The 22,860-nt window shown below is 39.5% G+C and overlaps 1 protein-coding gene and 1 non-coding gene across 2 annotated transcripts in view; both read right to left on the bottom strand.

Annotated features, from left to right (window-relative positions):
• LOC131235629 (phosphoenolpyruvate/phosphate translocator 1, chloroplastic-like) overlaps positions 1–21,717 on the bottom strand; it is a 42,207-nt gene extending 20,490 nt beyond the window's left edge. The window contains exon 1 of the mRNA XM_058232890.1: positions 21,292–21,717. Coding sequence (XP_058088873.1) covers positions 21,292–21,681 — 390 coding nt within the window. The 5' untranslated portion in view covers positions 21,682–21,717. The remainder of the gene's footprint in view (positions 1–21,291) is intronic.
• LOC131235807 (small nucleolar RNA R71) lies at positions 9,281–9,386 on the bottom strand. The gene has a single exon (XR_009166328.1). It is a non-coding gene; the product is annotated as a small nucleolar RNA R71 (small nucleolar RNA).
• Positions 21,718–22,860: the final 1,143 nt, after the last annotated feature.

Here is a 22,860-nt window from a genome sequence, read left to right as displayed (position 1 = left end):
GACCACTTTCTTTTACCCTTCATTGATCAGATCTTGGAAAGGTTAGCTGGTCATTCCTATTACAGTTTCCTTGACGGGTATTCGGGCTACAGCCAGATAGAGATCGCCCCTAAAGATTAAGAAAAGACTACGTTTACATGTCCCTACGGCACCTTTGCTTACCGAAGGATGCCGTTTGGACTATGTAATGCTCCTGCCACCTTCCAGCGATGTATGATGAGCATATTTTCTGACATGGTGGGGCAATATTTAGAGGTCTTCATGGACGATTTCTCTGTCTTCGGTTCTTCTTTCAGCGAGTGCTTGGAAAGTCTTAAATGCGTGTTGAAGAGATGTGAAGAAAAGAACTTGGTACTTAATTGGGAGAAGTGTCATTTCATGGTTTAGAAGGGAATTGTCCTTGGACACATTATTTCTTCCAAAGGAATCGAGGTGAATAAGGCAAAGATCGATCTTATCTCTAACCTACCTCCACCCAAGAACATAAGGGACGTGCGATCCTTCCTAGGACACGCCGGGTTTTACAGAAGATTCATAAAGGACTTTAGTCTCATTTATCGTCCTCTATGTAATCTACTTCAAAAGGATGCACCATATGAGTGGACTGAACCATGTCAGGAAGCTTTCACTAAGCTTAAGGGCACATTGACTAGTGCACCCATCATACAGCCACCTGACTGGAGCATTCCTTTTGAACTTATGTGCGACGCGTCTGATTATGCTCTTGGGGTAGTTCTAGGCCAGAGAAAAGATAAGAAACCCTACGTTATTCATTACGCAAGTAAGACTCTAAATCCTGCCCAAGTGAACTACTCGACTACGAAAAAGGAACTCTTAGTCGTAGTGTTCGCCTTGGACAAATTTAGGTCCTACTTGATTGGATCCAAGATCATTATTTACACTGATCACACAGTGCTTAAGTATCTTCTGTCTAAGAATGATACTAAGCCCCGCCTGATACGATGGATCCTCCTACTCCAGGAATTTGACCTAGAGATAAAAGATAAAAAGGGAGTAGAGAACGTAGTGGCTGACCATCTTTCTCGCCTTAATCCCTCTGATTCCCTTGAAATAACACATATCAATGACATGTTCCCCGATGAACAATTGTTTAGAGTCTCCCATTCACCTTGGTTCGCTGATATTGCTAATTATCTTGCCACAGGTTCCATACCGACACATTGGACTGCGCAAGATAAGAAGAAATTTTTCACCAAGGTACGTAACTTTTTCTGGGATGATCCGTATTTGTTTAAATTTTACCCAGACCAAATCCTGAGGAGATGTGTGCCAGACGATGAGCATCAAAGTATCATCTCCTTTTGTCACTCACAGGCCTGTGGTGGTCACTTTTCTGCTAAAAAGACCACGACCAAGATTTTGCAGTGTGGCTTTTACTGGCCCACTATGTTCAGGGACACTCACGAGTTTTGCAAAGCTTGTGAGCGTTGTCAAAAATTGGGAGCGTTGTCCCGTCGAAATATGATACCTTTAAACCTCATTCTTATCATCAAGGCATTTGATTGCTAGGGCATCGATTTCATGGGGCCATTCCCCCAATCTTTTGAAAATTTATATATTTTGCTTGCCGTAGACTATGTCACTAAATGGGTCGAAGTGATTCCATGTTGAACTAATGACCATCGCACGGTCATTAAATTCCTGAAAGAAAACCTCCTTTCCCGATTTGGAACGCCTCGAGCTATCATTAGTAATGGGGGCTCACACTTTTGTAATAGACCATTTGAGAGTTTAATGAAAAAATACGGTATCTCTCATAAGGTGAGCACCCCATACCACCCACAGACAAGCGGGCAAGTTGAGATTTTCAATAGGGAGATCAAACATATTTTGGAAAAAATGGTTAACCTTGACCGTAAGGATTGGTCAATTCGATTGACCGATGCCTTATGGGCGTATCGTACTGCTTTTAAAACCCCTATTGGAATGTCTCCCTTTAGACTTGTCTATGGGAAAGCTTGTCACTTGCCTATGGAGTTGGAACATAGAGCCTACTGGGCAATCAAAAGTTTGAATTTCAATTTGGACAACGCTGGCTCGCTATGCAAACTTCAGTTAAATGAACTCGAAGAAATCCGGAACGACGCTTATGAGAACTCGAGAATTTACAAGGACAAGATGAAGGCGTTTCATGACCAACATATTTTACGAAAATTATTAACGCCAGGCCAGAAAGTCCTCTTGTATAACTCTCGATTACATCTCTTTCCGGGTAAGCTTCGATCTCGTTGGATCGGCCCTTTTACTGTTATCACTACTTACTCTCATGGGGCCGTCGAGATAAGAGACCCCGACAATGGCAGGGAGTTTAAAGTAAATGGACATCGCTTAAAGCCATTTGTCGAGAAATTTGATTCAGAGGACATGTTCATACCTCTGACTGATCCTGTTTACCAGGATTGATCTCCTAGTCTTATGGAGGTATAGGTAGGTTTCCTGTTTTCATAGGAATATGATAGACGGTGAACTTCGCGCTCCTGGGAGCCAATCCAGCTTTTCTTTCTGTTTCATTTTCCTAGTTAGTTAGTTCAATGTTTGTGGGTAACATTGCTGCAAACCCTCACGAGACTACAACTCGTCCACTAGGGGCAACCTAGGGGTTTAAAGGCTTGTTGCATACGCTAAATGCAATCGAGAGTATCTGCGAAAGTGGTGTAGGTAGGATTTCATTTTTGTTATTTTTATTTTACTTCTGTTGGTTTCTCTCTTGTGCTCACCCGATCTTATGTAGATATCTGTGGAAAGCCTTTTGATTCTTTCGTCCAGGTACTATCTTTCCATCACTCCTCTTATATTTTTGTTGTCCCATGTGCACTGCATGCTTATTTCTTTTACATTGAAGACAATGTAGATTTTAGGTTGGGGGTGGGAGATTAGGGTTCCTAATCAGTGTTTTCTTGGTCTTGAGCAAAAATTGTGAAATTTTTTAAAAAATTTTCTGACATTTTTGTGAATCCGAAGTGATTTTAACAACCATCTTGGATTTAGAATTACAAGATGAGTGATGTTGGTAATTTATGACTCTTAGATTCAGTTATTTATTATATTAGATTTCACAGTTAAGTTTGAAGTGTTAATCTCTGATTAGAAGTTGTAAACATTGATTGAGTTATGATCTCACATGTCACATCTCGCTTTCACATTAAGGTTTCAGTTTGATATTGAAGGATTTACTTGGTACTCACTAAGCTTGAAGGGAACCAACCTGAGAAATTGAAAGGATTGGGCGAATGGTCGACGCCATAGGTTTGCTCCCTATAGGTGTAGATTTAATTCCCTATGAATGATATTTGAAAAAATTTGGGTGTACAGTCTTCATCATAGGTTTGCTCCCTATAGGTGAGGATTTGATTCCCCTTCTTGGCGTTCCTTTTAATGGAAAAATCAAAAGCTGAAGGAATGAAAAGATGATCTGTGAGGCAAGTTTTAGTTATCATGAATCTTCTTATTGGCTACCAGTGATATCCTGAAATAGAGAAGTGAATTTTAATGATGATAAGCTGAGATTACACTGTACGCTCATAGATCTCAATGATTAGAATTTTTCTAATTAATGGAATAATACTTTGAACTTGATTATGAAGTTTACCGTGCACTTGAGTCTAGGAGAAAGTAATATCCAACATTCATGAATCTGGGAATTCTCATATCTGGATTATTCTACAAAAATCACTTGAGTTTATAGAAATTGTTCTGTAATTCTCAACTTACTTTTCGCATATTTTGCTTGGGACTAGCAAAATGCTGGTTGGTGGTTGTGTTGAGGGTCAAATATTGCATATCAGACCCAGTTATTGCATGGATTTACAATCATTGATACCGTTTAATAACCTGATTTAATCGTGTTTGTGATGCAGAGTGTATTTACAAGCATGAACTGAAAAAGGGTGCTTAAACCATGGATTTGACGCTCTGATGACACCCAAGGCAAGGGACGGACTCCAGGGGACCAAGATCGATGGAATTACACACCAGGGATCCGAGGAAATCAAGTCATTCACGTTAAAGAGGCCCGAAATTGGTGAAGAATGCAAGATCACATAGTTCCCGCCATCTGATTGGCTCAAAACTTTATACATGGCCTGAGGGCTATAAATTAACCGTACATATCAAATTTCAGCCCTCGGATCACTATGGAAGTGCCCCAACTGACAGATAAGCCCATAAACCATTGATTCTGGGCCCACCTAATATCTAGAACTATCTCAACTTTGGTCTCGGCGGTTTAAATAAGATGAGGAAACAAATGGATGGTTTGGATTTTGATAGAACATCACAATGGGCCCCGTATATACAGCGTGTACATGAGGTACACACGTACCCGAGCCGCACCAAACCAGCTAAAGCGGGTCAGCAGCGCTGACCCGCATCTTCTTCTCAAAAACGGCAACTTCCATTTTAGCGTTAAAACAGACGGACGCTATCCGTTTTTACGGACGCTAGTGGGCCCCACACATTGTCCCAGTGGACAATCCAAACCGTCCATCATGTAGAGGGCCTCGACTACTACAAAACCTTGCTGAACTTTTGGACCCATGCAAGCACACGTGCGCGATACAGAGGCCACAAACAGGCGGTCCTGCGACGTTCAAAACGATTTTTGGGGTGATTTCTTCTCTGGGCCGCATCAATGGACGTTCAAAACCACCCATTCTTGACTGAAATTTCATCTTGAATCTAATAGACGAGGTGAATTTTCCCGAAAATACCTCTGTGGGGCCCACCGATCACGTCAGCGCTGGACGTGCGAAAGGCTACACACGTCCGCGAAATTGGATTTTTCAGGCAGTTGTGGCCCACCATTTTTGATCATATGGCAGATCTGAACCGTCCATCGTGTAGGCCAGCGAAAATACTTCCAAGAGATGCTGATTTTACAGAAATAATGCAAGGAACGTGAGAGTTATGAAGCCCCGAACTCGGCTGCAAAAAGGCTTTCGCTGCGCGTGCGATAGCTTCCCAAATCCGATTTTTACCACTCCAAACGCTATAAAAAGAGTTCCAAACATGAAGAAGGGGGTATGCTTGAATGGGGGACGTCAAATAGAGAGAGAGAGGTGGAGAGAGAAGTGTTTGGAATTTTTATGTATTTTTTCTTTATTTTTTTTCTTTTTCCTATGATTATGTTAGGCTAAATCCCTTAGCTAGGGCTAAGAGGTGAAGCTTGTGGCGTGATGGGAGCTTCTACAGGTTTGATTTGAACTGAACTGATTGACTTTGTTTTGATTTAAGAAATTCTTTTAGTCATTAATGGTTTATTGTGATTTAAATTACAGTAGATCTGTGATGGCTTGAATAATTCCTTTCCTTTTATTTTGATGTTCGGAAACCCTGTTATTCGCCATCGTCTCATAGACATGGTTGGATGATGGAATCCTTCCTAACACTCATACATCTTTTAGTTGGTTATGGATTGGTCTAAGTTCTGTTGTTTACCTTGTCTCTTAGGCATGGATTTGTGATGGAATCATACCTAATTCTTATACCTTTCATCTCTTGAAAACTATATCAAGTAAGTTCAGTATAATATCCATGAAGCAGGCATAAGATCTCCCTGATCTCTACAAGTGGATCCTCTGAACCCCTAGTTCCCTTTCTCTGAATTCTTTAAGTTTAGATTAATATTTCACCATTATTCCTCAAATCACAATTGGTTTAGATTTCATCTTAGCCTAGTTTTAGATCTGGTTATTTTCAGATAACGTACAGGTTTCAGTCCCTGTGGATTCGACCTCGGTCTTACCGAGTTTATTACTACATCACAACCCTGCACTTGGGGTGTGAACAACCCCTAAAATGACATGGCCTTAGGCCCACAATGGGGTGATCTGATCCGTCCACCTTGTTAGCATAATCACCATGGGCCCAAAAAGTCCTGACTTGGGTAGTATCCACTTCTAACAAGCATCATAGTGAGCCTGGATAGTTTTAACAGTGGGTTCCATTGTCACCATTATTTTCTATTATGTGGCCCACACAAGCTCTGTTTAAGTGTTAAGGGTCAAATATTACATATTAGACCCCAGTTATTGCTTGGATTTACGAACATGGTACTGTTTAATGGCCCATTTTAATCGTGTTTGTGATGCAAGGTGTATTTACGAGCTTGGACTGAAACAGGGTGCTAAAAGCATGGATTTAACACTCAGAATTCACCAAGGCAAGGGACAAACTCCATGGGACCAAGATCGAAGGATTTACATGCCAGAGATCCGAGAAAATTGAGAAACTGAAGCTCAAGTGACCCGAAAATCAGCCAGACTGCGAGATCACAGGTTTTCCATCATCTGTTCAGCTCGAAACTGCATACATGGCCTAAGGACCATAAATTAACCGTAAAAATTTATTTTCAGCCATTGGATCCCTCTAGAAGTATCCCAACGGACATATCAGCCCATAAATTAGCAAATTGGGGCCCACCTGGTATCTGGATATGCTTCAACTTTGTTCTCAACACCTTAAATGAGCTAGAAAAATGAATGGACGGAGCAGATTCTTCATATACATCAAGATGGGACCCACCGTACATTATGCGTGTGCACAGAACACATACACTCGTTGTGCACCATAGAGGACAAGTCGGTCAGCACTTGTTGACCCGACGAGTCTCATGCGAAAATGGAAACTGCTGTTTTCGTTTCCGCAGCGTCCGCACTGACTCAGACTCCGGCCCACCATCGTTCATCATATGGTCCATCTGGACCGTCCATTCATCCCAGAATGACAAAAAGACCGTACACACGGTAGTTTTTCAGACCCATGTGCGTGTGTGTATGGAAACCGTGCCACTACATCTAACGGACGACTGGGTTACAATTCAATGGACCACACTTAACTCGATCCAAAACCAACCATCTTTGAATTGTTTTTTATTGTGATTCTAATGGACGGCGTGGATTTCTCATTAGAATCCTATCATGGACCCCACCAATATCCCAGCGCAAGATTTCGCAGGCTCTATTTGAGCGTCCGAGAAACCCGGACGTTTCGGGCTGTTATACGTTCGTAGGGAGGATTGGACCTGTGATCAGGACCGCCCATACGTTTTAAAAGGTGGCCATGACTCCATCCATGAAGGCGGAATCAAGGTCAGGCCTTCACCATCCCAAATACTAGGCCATTCGCATGATTTCCTTGCAGTTTCTCCGCATGTTCTGTCACAGCTGCGTATCTCTGGTTGAAATCTTACGCAGGGGAGTGCATAAACTCCAACCGACTCTATCCCAACCTTTAGCCAATTCCACCGCCTTCCTACTTCTTATAAAAAGGGAGAGAGAGAACGTGAAGGGCATCTTGGCTTGGGCTAGACGTGGAGCAAAGAGACAGAAAGATAGTAGAGTTATTTTTTTTCTTTCTTTTTCTTTTATTTATTTATTTATTTTTTTGTTTAAGGGATTCAGCCCATTCATGTTGGGCTGAACCTCTTAGCTCGGGATAAGAGGAGAAGCTTGTGGAGTGATGGGACTGATTCCTACGGGGCTGATTTATGTTTGAATGAATTTGATCTTAGTTGATAATTAAGGAATGCCTTTAGTTGTTAATGGTTTGTTGTGACTGAAATTACAATAGATCTGCATGACTTGAGTATTTCATTTTCCTTTTTGTGATTATGAAGTCAGGAAGCCCTATTGTTCACCATCATCTCCTGGGCATGGCTAGATGACGGCATCCTTCCTACCGTTCATACATCTCTCAGATTGACTATAGATCGGTTTAATTTTGTTGTTTGCTTTTTCTCATGGGCATGGTTTTGTGATGGAATCCATTCTAATTTACTTCAATCTTATCCCTTTAAAACTAGATCAAAAGATATTCAGATTTAATTTTCAGGTTATATCTTCCAACTGGATGAAGATGGGACTCGAAGTCCAGTTGAGTTCATAAATCGACCGTAGATCTCCCTGATCTCTGCAAGTAGATCCTTAGCACCCTAGTTTCCTACCTTTAAATTTCACAAGTTTTAGATTAGTATTCTCACCATTATTCCTTCATACTCACTTGATTTAGATTTCATCTTATTATAGTTCTCGTTCTGGTTATTTTCAGATTACGTACAGGTTTCAATCCCTATGGATTCGACCTCGGTCTTACCGAGATTATTACTACATCACAACTCTATACTTGAGGAGTGAACAAGTTTTTGGCTCCGTTGCCGGGGATTGACAGTTATGTTTTTCTGAAATTGACTAGTTTTAGAATTAGGTTAAGATTAGGATTTTCTATGTTTAGGTTTAGATTTTTCTGATTTCTAGAAACTAACATGTTTTCCTATTTTGTAGGACCTTGACATACACATTCTAAAGTGGTAATCTCTTTCTAATTTTCTAGTCTTTCTGTTTTCTATTTTAGATTAGGTTTTATCTTTAAAAACTTTCTAATTCTAGGATTTCTTCTAATTTAGAAAGTGACTTTCTTTCTATTTTAGGTTTAGAATTTTCCTAATTTGTTTTTAGAAACTTTCTATTTTCCTTTTTATAAATTTTTTCTTTTTTTAGAAACTAGTTTACTTTTTATTTTAGGATCTCATGTTATTTCTAGACTTTCTATCTGTAGAAACTAACTTGGTTTGTTTTATTTTGCAGGTTCTTAATTTAAGACTTCTAATTTGGTAACTTCCTTCCAACTCTTTTCTCTTATTTTCTAGATTTGTATTTCTTCATTTTTCTTAGGTTTAGGTTTAGAATTTGAATTGAGGTCTGTGAATGATTATGCCCAAGTGGGTTCGTGACAACACTCTACATCTCAAGGAGGATTGGCTGAGGGGTTATCTATCCATCGCAAGATTAGACACTACTTGAGATCCTCAGAGTTAACTGAGGTTATAGCCACAAATCAACCTCTTCTACCTCAACCTAGGGTGGAAGACATCCAGGATGAGAATGAGGTGCATCAAGCACCCCCACCTCGTAATTTACAAGATTATTTACAACAAGCGAGGGTGAGTATGTTCTCATGCATGGTTTTTTCAGAAAATACGGGACACATGAATATCAAGCCAGGAGTGATCCAACTCCTTCCAAAGTTTCATGAGCTTGAATTTGAAAATCCGTATCTACACTTAAAAGAGTTTGATGAAATCATAGCCACTTTATACTTTCTTAATGTGTCTGAGGACACGGTCAGGTTGAAACTCTTTTCCTTTTCTTTGAAAGAGAAAGCTAAGACGTGGTTACATTCACTACGTCCCCGATCTATTGGCACATGGAATGACATGACAACGGAGTTCATAAAGAAATTTTTTTCATATCACAAAACGAACACCCTTAGAAGTCAATCATGAACTTCGCCCAAAAGGATGATGAAACATTCTTCCAATGTTGGGAGCGGATCAAGGATCTTGTCAGCTCATGCCCACAACACAGATTTAAAACGTGGCACATTACACACTTTTTCTATGATGGACTGACATCTTCCATGCGTCAATTGGTCGAGACAATGTGCAATGGAGAATTTATGAATAAAAATGTCGATGATGTGTAGGATTGCTTGGATAGACTTGCTGAAAACACACAAGCATGGGACACATACCCAAAATCAAATACCACTTCTAAGCTCACTCAATCAAAGGAAATGGGTGGAGTATATTTTCTGAAAGAGGATGATGATCTCAATTCTAAAGTAGCTAATCTCATAAAGAAATTCGAGGCCATGGAATCAAGGAAGGACAAGGGTAAAGAAGTTGTTTGCGGTAATTGTGGTTGTAACAGTCACACAACGGAAAATTGTCCAACTATATCTGCCTTTCAAGAGCTACTGACTGAGCAATCCAATGCTGTAAATAATTACCAAAGGCGTTTTATTGGACCCACCTCTAACACATACAATCCTAGTTGGAGAAATCATCCAAACTTCAGTTGGAGGAATGAACAAACTACTACTCCTCAAGGTTTCTTTAATCAAATTCCAAATCAAGTGAAACCTCAAGAGGATCAGGTTCTAAAACACATTCAAGACCAAGATCTACTTAATCAGAATACGGCACAAGCAATCCAGGAAATCAGATCAACAATTGGAATGCTTGTGTCATCTGTCCAAAGGATGGAGTCACAATTAACAATTGTGGGAAAGGGGATGCTTCCTGCTTAACCTCTCTCCAATCCTAAACCGCAATATGAAATAAGTGACCCTAGCTCTTCAAATCATATAGAACAATCTAAATCCATCACCACTCTTAGGAGTGGGAAGATCATTGACAAAACCATTCCGGTTAGGGCTGAAAAGCCTAAGATCCAGAAGAGGACAACGATGATAGACCTAGTATTGCTCCACATGAATTAGAACCAAAACCTCAAGGGAAGCTGATTGTTCCATTCCCCCAACAGTTGATTGCACCAAAACATCTCTCTAACTCTCAGGATATTCTAGAGGTATTGAAACAAGTGAAGGTCAACATTTCTCTACTTGATGTTGTAAAACGAATACCTTCATATGCCAAATTTCTGAAGGACTTGTACACGACCAAAAGACGACAGAATATTCAAAAGAAAATCTTCTTGACTGAGAAAGTGAGTGTCATCCTAAAGCAAGATGTGCCGCAAGAATTCAAAGATCCCGGTAGCCCAAGCATATCATGTGTAATCAGGAACTATCGAATTGATCACGCACTTCTTGACTTAAGAGCGAGCGTCAATCTGATTCCCTACTTGGTATACAAACAGTTAGGTTTGGGTGAATTAAAACTCACCCTAACCACACTACAACTTGTTGATCGCTCTGTTTGTGTACCAAAAAGGATAATTAAGGATGTGTTAGTCCAGGTCAATAGATTTTACTACCCTGTAGATTTTATCATTCTACATATCGAACCCATCAGTAACATGAGCACTCAGATTCCCGTCATTCTTGGTCGTCCATTCCTTGCCACTTCAAACGTAATTATCAATTGCAGGAATGGTGTCATGACTATGTCATTCGGGAATATGACATTGGAGTCAATCATATTTTTCAATACAGGCAGACGATTAGAGGATGATGAAGATTTCCACGACATTAACATGATTGAATCTTTCGTGAAAGATAGGACACCTCTAACCTTATCCTCAAACCCTCTAGAGATGTGCCTAGCCCACTCCCATGATTTTAATGATGACATGATTAGGGAGATGGGTGTCATATTTCATACTGCGCTGAAACTTGAAGTTACCCAATGGAGGCCACAATTTGAAGTGTTGCCCTAAACCGATGCAGTGCCTCTGCCGTCTAACCTCAAAGCACCGAAGCTTGATCTAAAACCTTTACCCTCTGATTTGGAATATGCCTATTTAGGTCAAGAAGAGACATACTCAGTGGTGATTTCATCCCACCTTGAGAGCAAATAAGATAGTATGCTTATTTCTACTCTCGAAGAAGATAAAAGAGTTATTGGACATATCATCACAGATCTCGATAGGATGAATGAACTCCTTTCAACTGAATATTTTGACTCTTTGGATGATTGCTTGGCACACTCTACAGATTCAAATGAACCCATGATACAAGAAATAGTGGATGCCTCGCAAGACAATATCTCAGTAGTTGTCACAGATCGAGAGAATCCTTATTCTGGAGTACCTCCTCTCCCAAATCTTGAATGTTTACCATCAAAGGAGGAGGAGCTGGGAATTGAACCGAAGATTGAAACTTTAATGTGTGTGGAGACTACACCACCTACTATGAATTTTTCTGAATTTCATTTACTTGTAGTCTCTGATTCACCATGGTGTACTAACTTTAAAATTTTTTTGCCACAGGTGAATCGTATATACTTTAGACACTTCAAAAGATTAAAAGAAAACTTTATGCTAAGGTCCATCAATTTCTCTGGACATTTATATTTTAGGACATTTAAGCCTACTATAAAATGGGCTTCTGGATGATCTTGTTGAGAAACCTTCTGAGAAATTTACCAAGATACTGGCCGAAGGAAGAATCTGGATGCATGACGGAGTATTTTTCCCGTGCTTTCACGGTTGGGGATTAGAATTTACTGCTTTCATAGGACTAGGATAGTTTACTTGATGTCGCTCTAGGTTAGTTTACTTTATACATTGTTTTAGGATAGTTTACTTTCGTGTTTCACTCTCGTGTTACCTCGCTCTCCTGCTGAGATATCTATGGAAAAGTCTCTCTCGATTCATTATCCAGGTACTATCTTCCGGTACTATCTTCCCATCACATCTCATTTACTTTCATTGTCCCATGTGCATTGCATGCTCAAATCTTTTATGTTGAGGACAATGTAGATTTTAGGTTAGGGGTGAGAGATTAGGTTACCTAATCAGTGTTTTCTTCGTCTTGAGCAAAAATTGTGAAAATTTTTAAATTTTTTTGGACTTTCTTGTGAATTCGAAGTGATTTTGACGGCCATCTTGGATTTAGAATTATAAGATAAGTGAAGTTAGTAATTAATGACTCTTGGATTCAGTTATCTATTAAATTTCACAATTAAGTTCGAATTGTTAATCTATGATTAGAAGTTTTAAACATTGATTGAGTTATGATTTCACAGGACACATCTCGCTTACACATTAAGATTTCAGTTTGATATTGAATTGTAACTTGGTGATCATTAAGCATGGAAGGAACCAACCTGGGAAATTTGTCCATCATGTTCAATAAGAAGAATATAGAAAAAGAAAAAGAAGTCTTTGAAAAAAAGAAGTCTTTCCATCACTCCTCTTATATTTTTGTTGTCCCATGTGCATTGCATGCTTATTTCTTTTACATTGAGGACAATGTAGATTTTAGGTTGGGGTGGGAGATTAGGTTTCCTAATCAGCATTTTCTTAGTCTTGAACAAAAATTTGTGAAAATTTTTAAATTTTTCTAGAATTTTTTTGTGAATTCGAAGTAATTTTGACATCTAGGGCACTTGAAATTTCAAGATACGTGATATTGGTAAATTAAGATGCTTGGATTCAGTATCTGTTTGATTTCATAGTTAAGTTGAATTGTTAATCCAAAATTAGAAGTTGTAAACATTGATTGAGTTATGATCTCACATGTCGCATCTCGCTTTCACATTAAGGTTTCAGTTTGATATTGAAGGATTTACTTGGTACTCACTAAGATTGAAAGGAACCAACCTGAGAAATTGAAAGGATTGGGCGAATGGTCTACACCATAGGTTTGCTCACTATAGGTGTAGATTTAATTCCCTATAAATGATATGTGAAAACCTTGGGTGTACAGTCTTCATCATAGGTTTGCTCCCTGTAGGTGAGGATTTGATTCCCCTTCTTGGCGTCACTTTTAATGGAAAAATCAAAAGCTGAAGGAATGAAAAGATAATCTGTTGGGCAAGTTTTAGTTATCGTGAATTTTCTTATTGGTTACCAATGATATCCTGAAATAGAGAAGTGAATTTTAATGATGATAAGCTGAGATTATACTGTATGCTCATAGATCTCAATGATTAGAATTTTTTCTAATTAATGGAATAATACTTTGAACTTGATTATGAAGTTTACCGTGCGCTAGAGTCTTTGAGAAAGTAATATACAACATTCATGAATCTGGGAATTCTCATATCTTGATTATTTTGCAAAATCACTCGAGTTTATAAAAATTGTTCGTAATTCTCAACTTATTTTTCGCATATTTTTCTCGGACTAGCAAAATGCTGGTTGGGGGTTGTGTTGAGGGTCAAATATTGCATATCGAACCCAGTTATTGCATAGATTTACAATCATTGATACCGTTAATAGCCTGATTTAATCGTGTTTGTGATACAGAGTGTATTTACAAGTATGAACTGAAAAGGGTGCTTAAACCATGGATTTGACGCCCCGATGACACCCAAGGCAAGGGACGGACTCAGGGGACCAAGATCGATGGAATTACACACCAGGGATCCGAGGAAATCAAGTCATTCACGTTAAAGAGGCCCGAAATTGGTGAAGAATGCAAGATCACATAGTTCCCGCCATCTGATTGGCTCAAAACTTTATACATGGCCTGAGGGCAATGAATGAATGAACAAAAGAATACCCAGCTAAAAAAACAGTTGTCATTAGAAAAGGGTTGGGTGTACGATCTTCACCATAGGTTTGCTCCCTACAGGTGCAAATTCGATTCTCCTCCCCCTTGATGGAAAAATCAAAAGCTAGAAGAATGAAAAGAAGAACTATAAGGCAAGTTCTGGTTTAGGTTTTAGTTGCCCTGAATACTCTTCTAATCATCAATGTTATCATGAAATTGATGATTGGATCTCTTAATGATGATAAGTTTAGACTATACTATACACCCATGGAATTCAATGTTTAATTTTTTTAATTGATGGATTAATACTTTAAACTTGATTATGAAGTTTACCGTGTGCTTGGGTCTAGGAGAAATTAATGATCAACATTCATGAATCTTAGACTTCTAATATCTGGATTGTTTTAAAACCTCACTCGAGTTTATAAAAATTGTCCTGTAATTCTCAACTTATTTTTCGCATACTTTGCTCGGGATCAGCAAGATGTTAGTTGGGGGTTGTATTGAGGGTCAAATATTACATATTAGACCCCGGTTATTGCCTGGATTTACGAACATGGTACTGTTTAACGTCCCATTTTAATCATGTTTGTGATGCAAGGTGTATTTACAAGCTTGGACTGAAACAGGGTGCTAAAAGCATGGATTTAACACTCAGAATTCATCAAGGCAAGGGACGGACTCTAAGGGACCAAGATCGATGAATTTACATGCCAGAGATTCGAGAAAATTGAGAAATTGAAGCTCAAGTAACCCGAAAATCAGCCAGAATGCAAGATCACAGGGTTTCCACCATCTGTTCAGCTCGAAACTGCGTACATGGTCTGAAGACCATAAATTAACCGTACACGTCTATTTTCAGCCATTAGATCCCTCTGGAAGTAGCCCAATGGATATATCAGCCCATAAATCAGCAAATTGGGACCCACCTGGTATCTGGATATGCTTCAACTTTGTTCTCAACACCTTAAATGAGCTAGAAAAATGAATGGACGGAGCGGATTCTTCATATACATCAAGGTGGGACCCACCGTACATTTGCGTGTGCACAGAACACAAACACTCGCTGTGCACCATAGAGGACAAGTCTGTCAACGCTTGCTGACTCGACGAGTCTCATATGAAAACGGAAACTGTTGTTTCCATTTCCGCAGCGTCCGCACCGACTCAGACTCCGGCCCACCATCGTTCATCATATGGTCCATCTGGACCGTCCATTCATCCCAGAACGACAAAACGACCATATACACGGTGGCTTTTCAGACCCATGTGCGTGTATGTATGGAAACCGCGCTGCTACATCGAACGGACTGTTGGGTTACAATTCAATGGACCACACCTAACTCGATCTAAAACCAGCCATCTCTGAATGTTTTTTTGTTGTAATTCTAATGGACGGCGTGGATTTATCATTAGAATCCAATCATGGACCCCACCAATATCCCAGCCCAAGATTTCGCAGGCTCTGTTTGAGCGTCTAAGAAACCCGAACGTTCCGGGCTGTTATACGTTCGTAGGGAGGATCGGACCTGTGATCCGGACCGTCCATACATTTTAAAAGGTGGCCACGACTCCATCCATGAAGGCAAAATCAAGGTCAAGCCTTCACCATCCCGAATATCAGACCATTCGCACGATTTCCTTCCGGTTTCTCTGCATGTTCTGTCGCAGCTACGTATCTCTGGTTGAAATCTTACGCAGGGGAGTGCATAAACTCCAACCGACTCTATCCCAGCCTTCGACCAATTCCACCGCCTTCCTGCTTCTTATAAAAAGGGAGAGAGAGAGAGAGAGAGAGAGAGAGAGAGAGAGAGAGAGAGAGAACGTGAATGGCATCTTAGCTTGGGCTGGACGTGGAGCAAAGAGATAGAAAGATAGTAGAGTTGTTTTTTTCTTTTTCTTTTTTATTTTTATTTATTTTTTGTTTAAGGGATCCAACCCATTCATGTTGGGTTGAACCTCTTAGCTAGGGTTAAGAGGAGAAGCTTGTGGAGTGATGGGACTAATTCCTATGGGGCTGATTTATGTTTGAATGAATTTGATCTTAGTTGATAATTAAGGAATACTTTTAGTTGTTAATGGTTTGTTGTGACTGAAATTACAATGGATCTGTGATGGTTTGAGTATTTCCTTTTCCTTTTTGCGATTATGAAGTCAGGAAGCCCTGTTGTTCACCATCATCTCCTGGGCATGGTTAGATGACGGCACCCTTCCTACCGTTCATACATCTCTCAGATTGACTATAGATCGGTTTAATTCTGTTGTTTGCTTTGTCTTATGGGCATGGTTTTGTGATGGAATCCATTCTAATTTACTTCAATCTTATCTCTTTAAAACTGGATCAAAAGACGTTCAGATTTGATTTTCAGGTTATATCTTCCAACTGGAGGAAGATGGGAGTCAAATTCCAGTTGAGTTCCTAAATTGACCGTAGATCTCCCTGATCTCTACAAGTGGATCCTTAGCACCCTAGTTTCCTACCTATAAATTTCTCAATAAATTAGTATTCTTACCATTATTCCCTCATACTCACTTGATTTAGATTTCATCTTATTCTAGTTCTAGTTCTGGTTATTTTCATATTACGTACAGGTTTCAATCCCTGTGGATTCGACCTCGGTCTTACCAAGATTATTACTACATCACAACCCTATACTTGGGGAGTGAATACTAAGGCTGATATTTGGGCCCTAGCCCTAAACTGACACGACAAAAAGGATGAGCAGCATGGATTATACACAAACATCAATGTGCACTAGTTTAGTCCTTACCCACGCACAAAAAAGGGTCCCATACATATCACTTTCTTGGCATTAAATACGACGTAACTTCTTATTCCCTAAAAAACCGTACAACTATTGAAACAAGGACAATGTCATTTTGGTCCAAGTAATTTACGGAAGCTTGTCAGAAGGCCACTCTTAGGATATTTGAAAGGTTGAATCTCGTTAGATAATTTGACCAAACTTCGAGGTCATTACGGTCAAAATCCCTACTTGAAATCCACTCCATCCATCCAGTAAGATTGTCAAAGCCACACCCTGAAGCCAAAAATCAGCAAGATGCGAAACTAGGGTGGGCCTAAACCCAGGGAACAATGAGGATTGGATGCCTATGAGTATGTCTTTCATAAATCGTTTATCAAATGTGGCTTGCCAAGATAAAGAGAATACATAAAAATGATCCTGATCAAGAGCTCTAGTGGGCCACAACATGTGAAGATAGAGGTTTAGGCACAATTTTACATTGTTTCTATTCGTGGGACCCATCTGAATCTATTAGAAGGCTAATACTTTTTATGTTCGGTGAAAATAATAGTTATCACCTGATGAACGGACTGAATTTCATATATATGATGTTTTGATCCTTAAGAGCTAGAGCTGTATAGGTTTTTCAAAAAGCTTGCTTCGAAAAATGGCTTAAGGCGGCCAAACTTCATATGACCCAGCTCATTTGAAAATGAGCCCAGATGGAGATGGAGTAGAGTGGAGCTTGACTCGATTGAAAATGAGCTCACATGAAGTAGAGTGAAGCTTGACTCGACAAGACTCAACTCGACTAAAAGCTCATATTCTAGGTTTTGTTAGTTCGAACTTGGCTTCAAATATATATATATATATATATATATATATATATATATATATATATATATATATATATATATATATATATATATATATATATATATATATATATATATATATATAGCACTAAATGCTCTAATACCTATTTCTTTACAGACCTAACATGCTACACCCACCCTAGCTCCTCTCGCGAGAGCTCTACTCTTCCAATCTCAACTTTCCTCGCCTGCCCTACCTACTCTCTCCTACCCGAGCTCTACTCTCCTATTCTCTCTTTCCTTCTCCTCCCCACTCACCCAAGCTGAAGTTCATGTCTACCTAACTCACCATATCAACTGTAATGACGGAACCTACCAAACTCTCTCTCTCTCTCTCTCTCTCTCTCTCTCTCTCTCTCTCTCTCAACATTAAAGTTCTTGTAAATCTATTATTTTTTTATGTAATTGTTTGGATATAAAAAAAATTCAAGATTTCAAAATTAAAATTTAAAGTTTTGAATTTATGATTTGCAAATTAAAAGGTTTGAAAGTTGAGTTAGATTAAGTTGAAATTGAATTAGGACATGAACTCAAATGGTAAACTTAAAGACGACCTTAAGCTTAGAGTGAATAATGACCAGTCATGATGCAGGACATGAAATTAACCATGAAGTGCAAGAAATCAAGTTTGCGATTATGTCAATATTAAACGGTCACAAAATTTTATATCTCATATACTATCAAACATTAAAGAAGGGGAATCTATAGAGATCCAAGCTTACACAACCATTAGGGCTGGATCAAATAAAATTATAAGCCAAACGAGCCCAAAGGAGTGTAATAATCACCCATTCTCACATAGAATTGTTACCGACTCAAGAGATTCACTAAGTTTCAATTTGGGAGAAAATCTAAAGTTTGAAAATTAGAAAAAATTGAGATTTGGGACCCTTTTGGGTTATAAATCTCAGATTATGAGGTTTTCTAGATGACGGTTAGAGATCGGTTAAGGTATACAAGGGTACAGGACTGATTTAGCAATTTTCATATTTAACAATTCCATTATACTGCATGTTGATCATGTTTAGGAGTGAATATTAAAGGTATATCTAAGGAGGTTTAGGTAGAAGATTAATGGGCATCCTATGGGGAGGTTTTAAGGGGGAAAAAAAAAAAAGAGGACTTAGGATGGGTCATGAATGTTGAACAGCAGGTTGGCCTAGATGCACGTATGTGACTGGATGTCCGTACGTGTGTGGGGCCCACAAAATCAGAAATAAACTCTTAGGATGGGATCGGCCAGGAGTGGGTTGTTTCCATACCAAAAATCACTTCGATTTGGCACATGGTTTATGCATAGTACTCCGTCGAAGTTTCAACCTCGTAAATGCGCCAAAATTTGAAAACCTTCTTGTGCACCACTGTAGGAGAGAATTTTGATGTAAATTTGGTGAATCTGATGATGGATGGGGTGTTGAGGATGATGGATGAGATGCGGAAGAAGATTGTGATGATTTGGAGTGGGTGTGACTTTGCACATAGTTAACCCTTCGAGGAAGGGAGGGCTTCACACCCAATTTGATCATTCAACGAAATGTCTAAGAGAGGAAGAAATATATAATTTTTTTTATTCATAATAGCAAGAGAGTCCATATATGAGATCGCTTTATTTATAAGAAAACCCTAAATCCAAAAAGACAAAACTACCACTGCGCTATGTGCGCGCACTAATATTAAAATAAAAATAAATAAAATAACTAATTTAAGTAATCAAAGCCGTTCATGATGTTTCTAATAATTAAAATAATCAAAACTTAAAATCCTAAATCATCTAAAGTAGTGGGCCATAATCATGAGATCTGATGGTAAGATCTATGTGATAATCGGGTCCACTTCAATGCTCCATAATTCATCCCCCTAATTATGGAGTCCTACAAAGATGTCATCGTCAATTCAAATCGAAAATGAAGACCGCCTCCTTCTCGAATACGTACGTAAATGAGGTGTGTACATGATGTCCCCATCAAGTCAAGCTAATATCCAATGGTAAGGCCAAACTCAAGCTTGAGAAAAATACAAATATAAGTCAATCCAATCCTACTGTAGGCGTGGAACACGTTGTGTGGACTACCTACCAAAAGCCATCGCAGTAACCTCGTCCAGAGCCAGGAACGTATTTTGATTTACTGCATTCGGACCAATCGATTTTCCTTTCATGTCCCACCATTCTTTCTCATAAATGTTCGATTTTCCTGATAAGCTAGTCAACATTACTTTTAAACCGTGGCCTGTTCAACGTGTACCCCACCTAATTAATGGCCTCGATATCTTTCACTTCAACAAGGGTCTCTAATACATGTCTTGCCCCTCAGATGAGGTGCACATCGCATCATGACCCTTACCACACTTTTTCGTGCCAAACTGCTGGATGCGGATTTCCTGCGACCCACTGTTTTGTTGGTGAGAAATCCACGCCGTCCACCCGTTTTGCCAGCTCATATTAGGATATGAGCCTAAAAATGAGGAAGATCAAAAACTCAATTGGGCCACACGACAGGAAACAGTGGTGACTGAAAGCTAGGCGTGTAAACATTCATGGGCTACGGAAGTTTTGGATCAGGATAATATTTCTTCATTTTAAGTTCATCCCAGTGGGAATGAACTTATAAACGGTCTGGATTACATATAGACGTTACGGTGGACCCAGGATGATTTCAATTGGAGGGATTTCCCTCTCTCCTTTTCCAGTCGTGGTCCCGCTTGATTTTTAGGGCCCGTTTGATTTTTGGAGTAAGGGGGAATTAGCTGGTAGATAAGTCATTACTTACCAGGAATTACTCATAGTTTACAAGGAATTGCACGTGGTTTCCTACGCCTATGTTGACGGCGTAATAAACGCCTATGTTCACGGCGTAGCTTTTTAGCATTAAAATCGAGGATGGTTGCCAAATAAATATAGGGTTCAATGTGGTGTACGTGGTGTATCAACGCTGTTTATCCTCTACAAAAGCCTCATTTAGGCCATGAACCGGAAAATGATGGATGGTGTGGATTTTATGAATGTTCTACCCACGTGGCCCTCGGTTAGCGAAATTAATCTAGCGAGTAACCGACCGCGAGGTACGCATGCGAGGTTCGAAACTTAAGGCCATGCTCGGCATCCTCAAATTGTGATTCTACAGGATTGACTTTTGCAAACAACAGCCCACTCGTTACCGGTCCCACTTGAAACTATCTTAATTACCATTGTTGGTTTGATAGTTCGTTAATCCATACCATTAGTCTGTTGCTTCCCGCCATGGGTGGGCCACTCCCCTTAAACATCCCAGATTAAAAGATTCTAGCAATTAATATTATTGGATTTTTTTTTATTTTTAAGTTTAATGCTGTATTCATCTTTAACCGTCTATTCATAGGTTACAAATTTAAAGGTTACGATTATCCTATTCATGATCTTTTTTTATAACCACCATACAACAAATGGAACTTGTCATAGCCACCGTCCATTTTGCATGGCACTGATCAAATGATTAGATGGTGGAAACTGGTTACCTATCTACCATACGCATGATAACCACACAGTTCAATTCAATAATCAAATGATCATAACCGTCTAATAGGTGTTACTTTTGGGCTATGCTCAATCCACGATGGAGCCCACAATTCAGGAGGTCTAGATCAGCAGGTCGATATGTGGGCCCTACAATCACGAATGAGAAACTTCAAGAAGGCAAAAGAAGATTACACACCTGTTTGTTGTTGATATTGAGATAGATATTGAAGAGATACCATAACGCCATCAGACTTCCCAATTGCAAGGTCTTGGCCAGCCCAGTAGAGTTCTTGCTCTCATCGACGGTCTGAGGAACGGAGCTCGCTCGGACACTAAAATCTGACCGTTGGTGATCATGATCAGTAGAATGGAAGGACGTCCTACGGTTGAAATGAGAGGATGACGATTGAGATAGCGATGTGGGGTTGACAAATATGGAGTGGCCATTGATTGAGGTGAGATCGACGGATTTCGGAGCGTAAGAGAGAGAGATTGGATTGAATCTATGGTGAGGCTTTGGTTTGGGGGGTATTTGGGCCTTGAGGAAGTTGTTAGAGGGTGGTAGAGCAAACGCAACACTCTGCATTTGATTAAGAGAGAGAGAGAGAGAGAGAGAGAGAGAGAGAGAACGAACGCCCAGGAATGTGCAAAGCAGGAGAAGGAGCTTTATATATTGGTAATCTGCGGTAGCTAGTACTGGTCCGCAGATTCCTATTGGAGGAGAAGTGGGACCCTCAAGGGCAAACAGGACCGAATCATCTACAACACTTCTGTGGGCCTCAACAGTTGTATGTGTAAATCCACGCCGTCCATCAGGTTTTATCCCCGATTATAAGACCTGGGGATGAAATTAAGCCAGACCCACAATTCATGTGGGCCACACCAAGAGGAATAATGTGGATAGGATGTTAACCATAGGTTTGTGTGTGGGATCACCATGGTGTCTATCTTTCGTCTGACCCGTTAATCAGGTGTAACTCACTAGGATGAAATGAAGATACAAAAAATCAGTCTCATCCAAACTCAGGTGGTCCACAATGCATTAACTTAAAGGTTTTAGGAGCAATTTTACAAAAAAAAATTTCATTAGCGTGGACCACGGGAAATTTTCATCCGGCTAATATTTTGTATTTACGGTTAAAATAATCGTGCCCACGTGATGGACGGAGTGGATTTACATACACAACATGGTGGCTACACAGAGCTTGGATGTTTTTCTCAGCTGTGTAGAACAGGAGTTGTAGATGCTTCCGGTCCGGCAAACGGCTGTATTTTATCAGGGTTTCTAATGTGGGCCCCATTTCAGCAGCCAAGGGAAGTATGTAGAAAGAAATGAAGCTCTAAGTGCTACTTTCTGATTGAGAAATACTGTGAAATGTCATTTATTTTTTGTTATCTTTTCCTTAGTAAAACTGCTGTTCCCAATAAAATCCATTTGTGCATTCAAACAGAACCTTAAGGCCTGTTTGGCAGACACCTTAAATTGGGTTCATTTCATTTTTCTTAACCCAACCATCTTAATATCTGACAATCGCAATCTGTATTACATCCTTACGATTAACTAAAATAAAATTAATTCATTTTTAGGCATCCACCAAACAGGTCATAAAATTTCATTTTTTTTCTGGCGTTTTTTGATTTACTGATTGAGTAAAACAGTTTTCATGTACCAATAAATGTGTTAGAGCCTAGTTTTTACTTACCCACCTAGACCATTCATCTAGTGGTCCCATATGATTGGTCATGATATAAAAACCTTGTGCAA

The sequence above is a fragment of the Magnolia sinica genome, chromosome 19 (genome assembly GCF_029962835.1).
Source record: "Magnolia sinica isolate HGM2019 chromosome 19, MsV1, whole genome shotgun sequence".
In the NCBI taxonomy this organism is placed as follows: Eukaryota; Viridiplantae; Streptophyta; class Magnoliopsida; order Magnoliales; family Magnoliaceae; genus Magnolia; species Magnolia sinica.
This window is presented reverse-complemented; position numbering and strand designations above follow the sequence as displayed.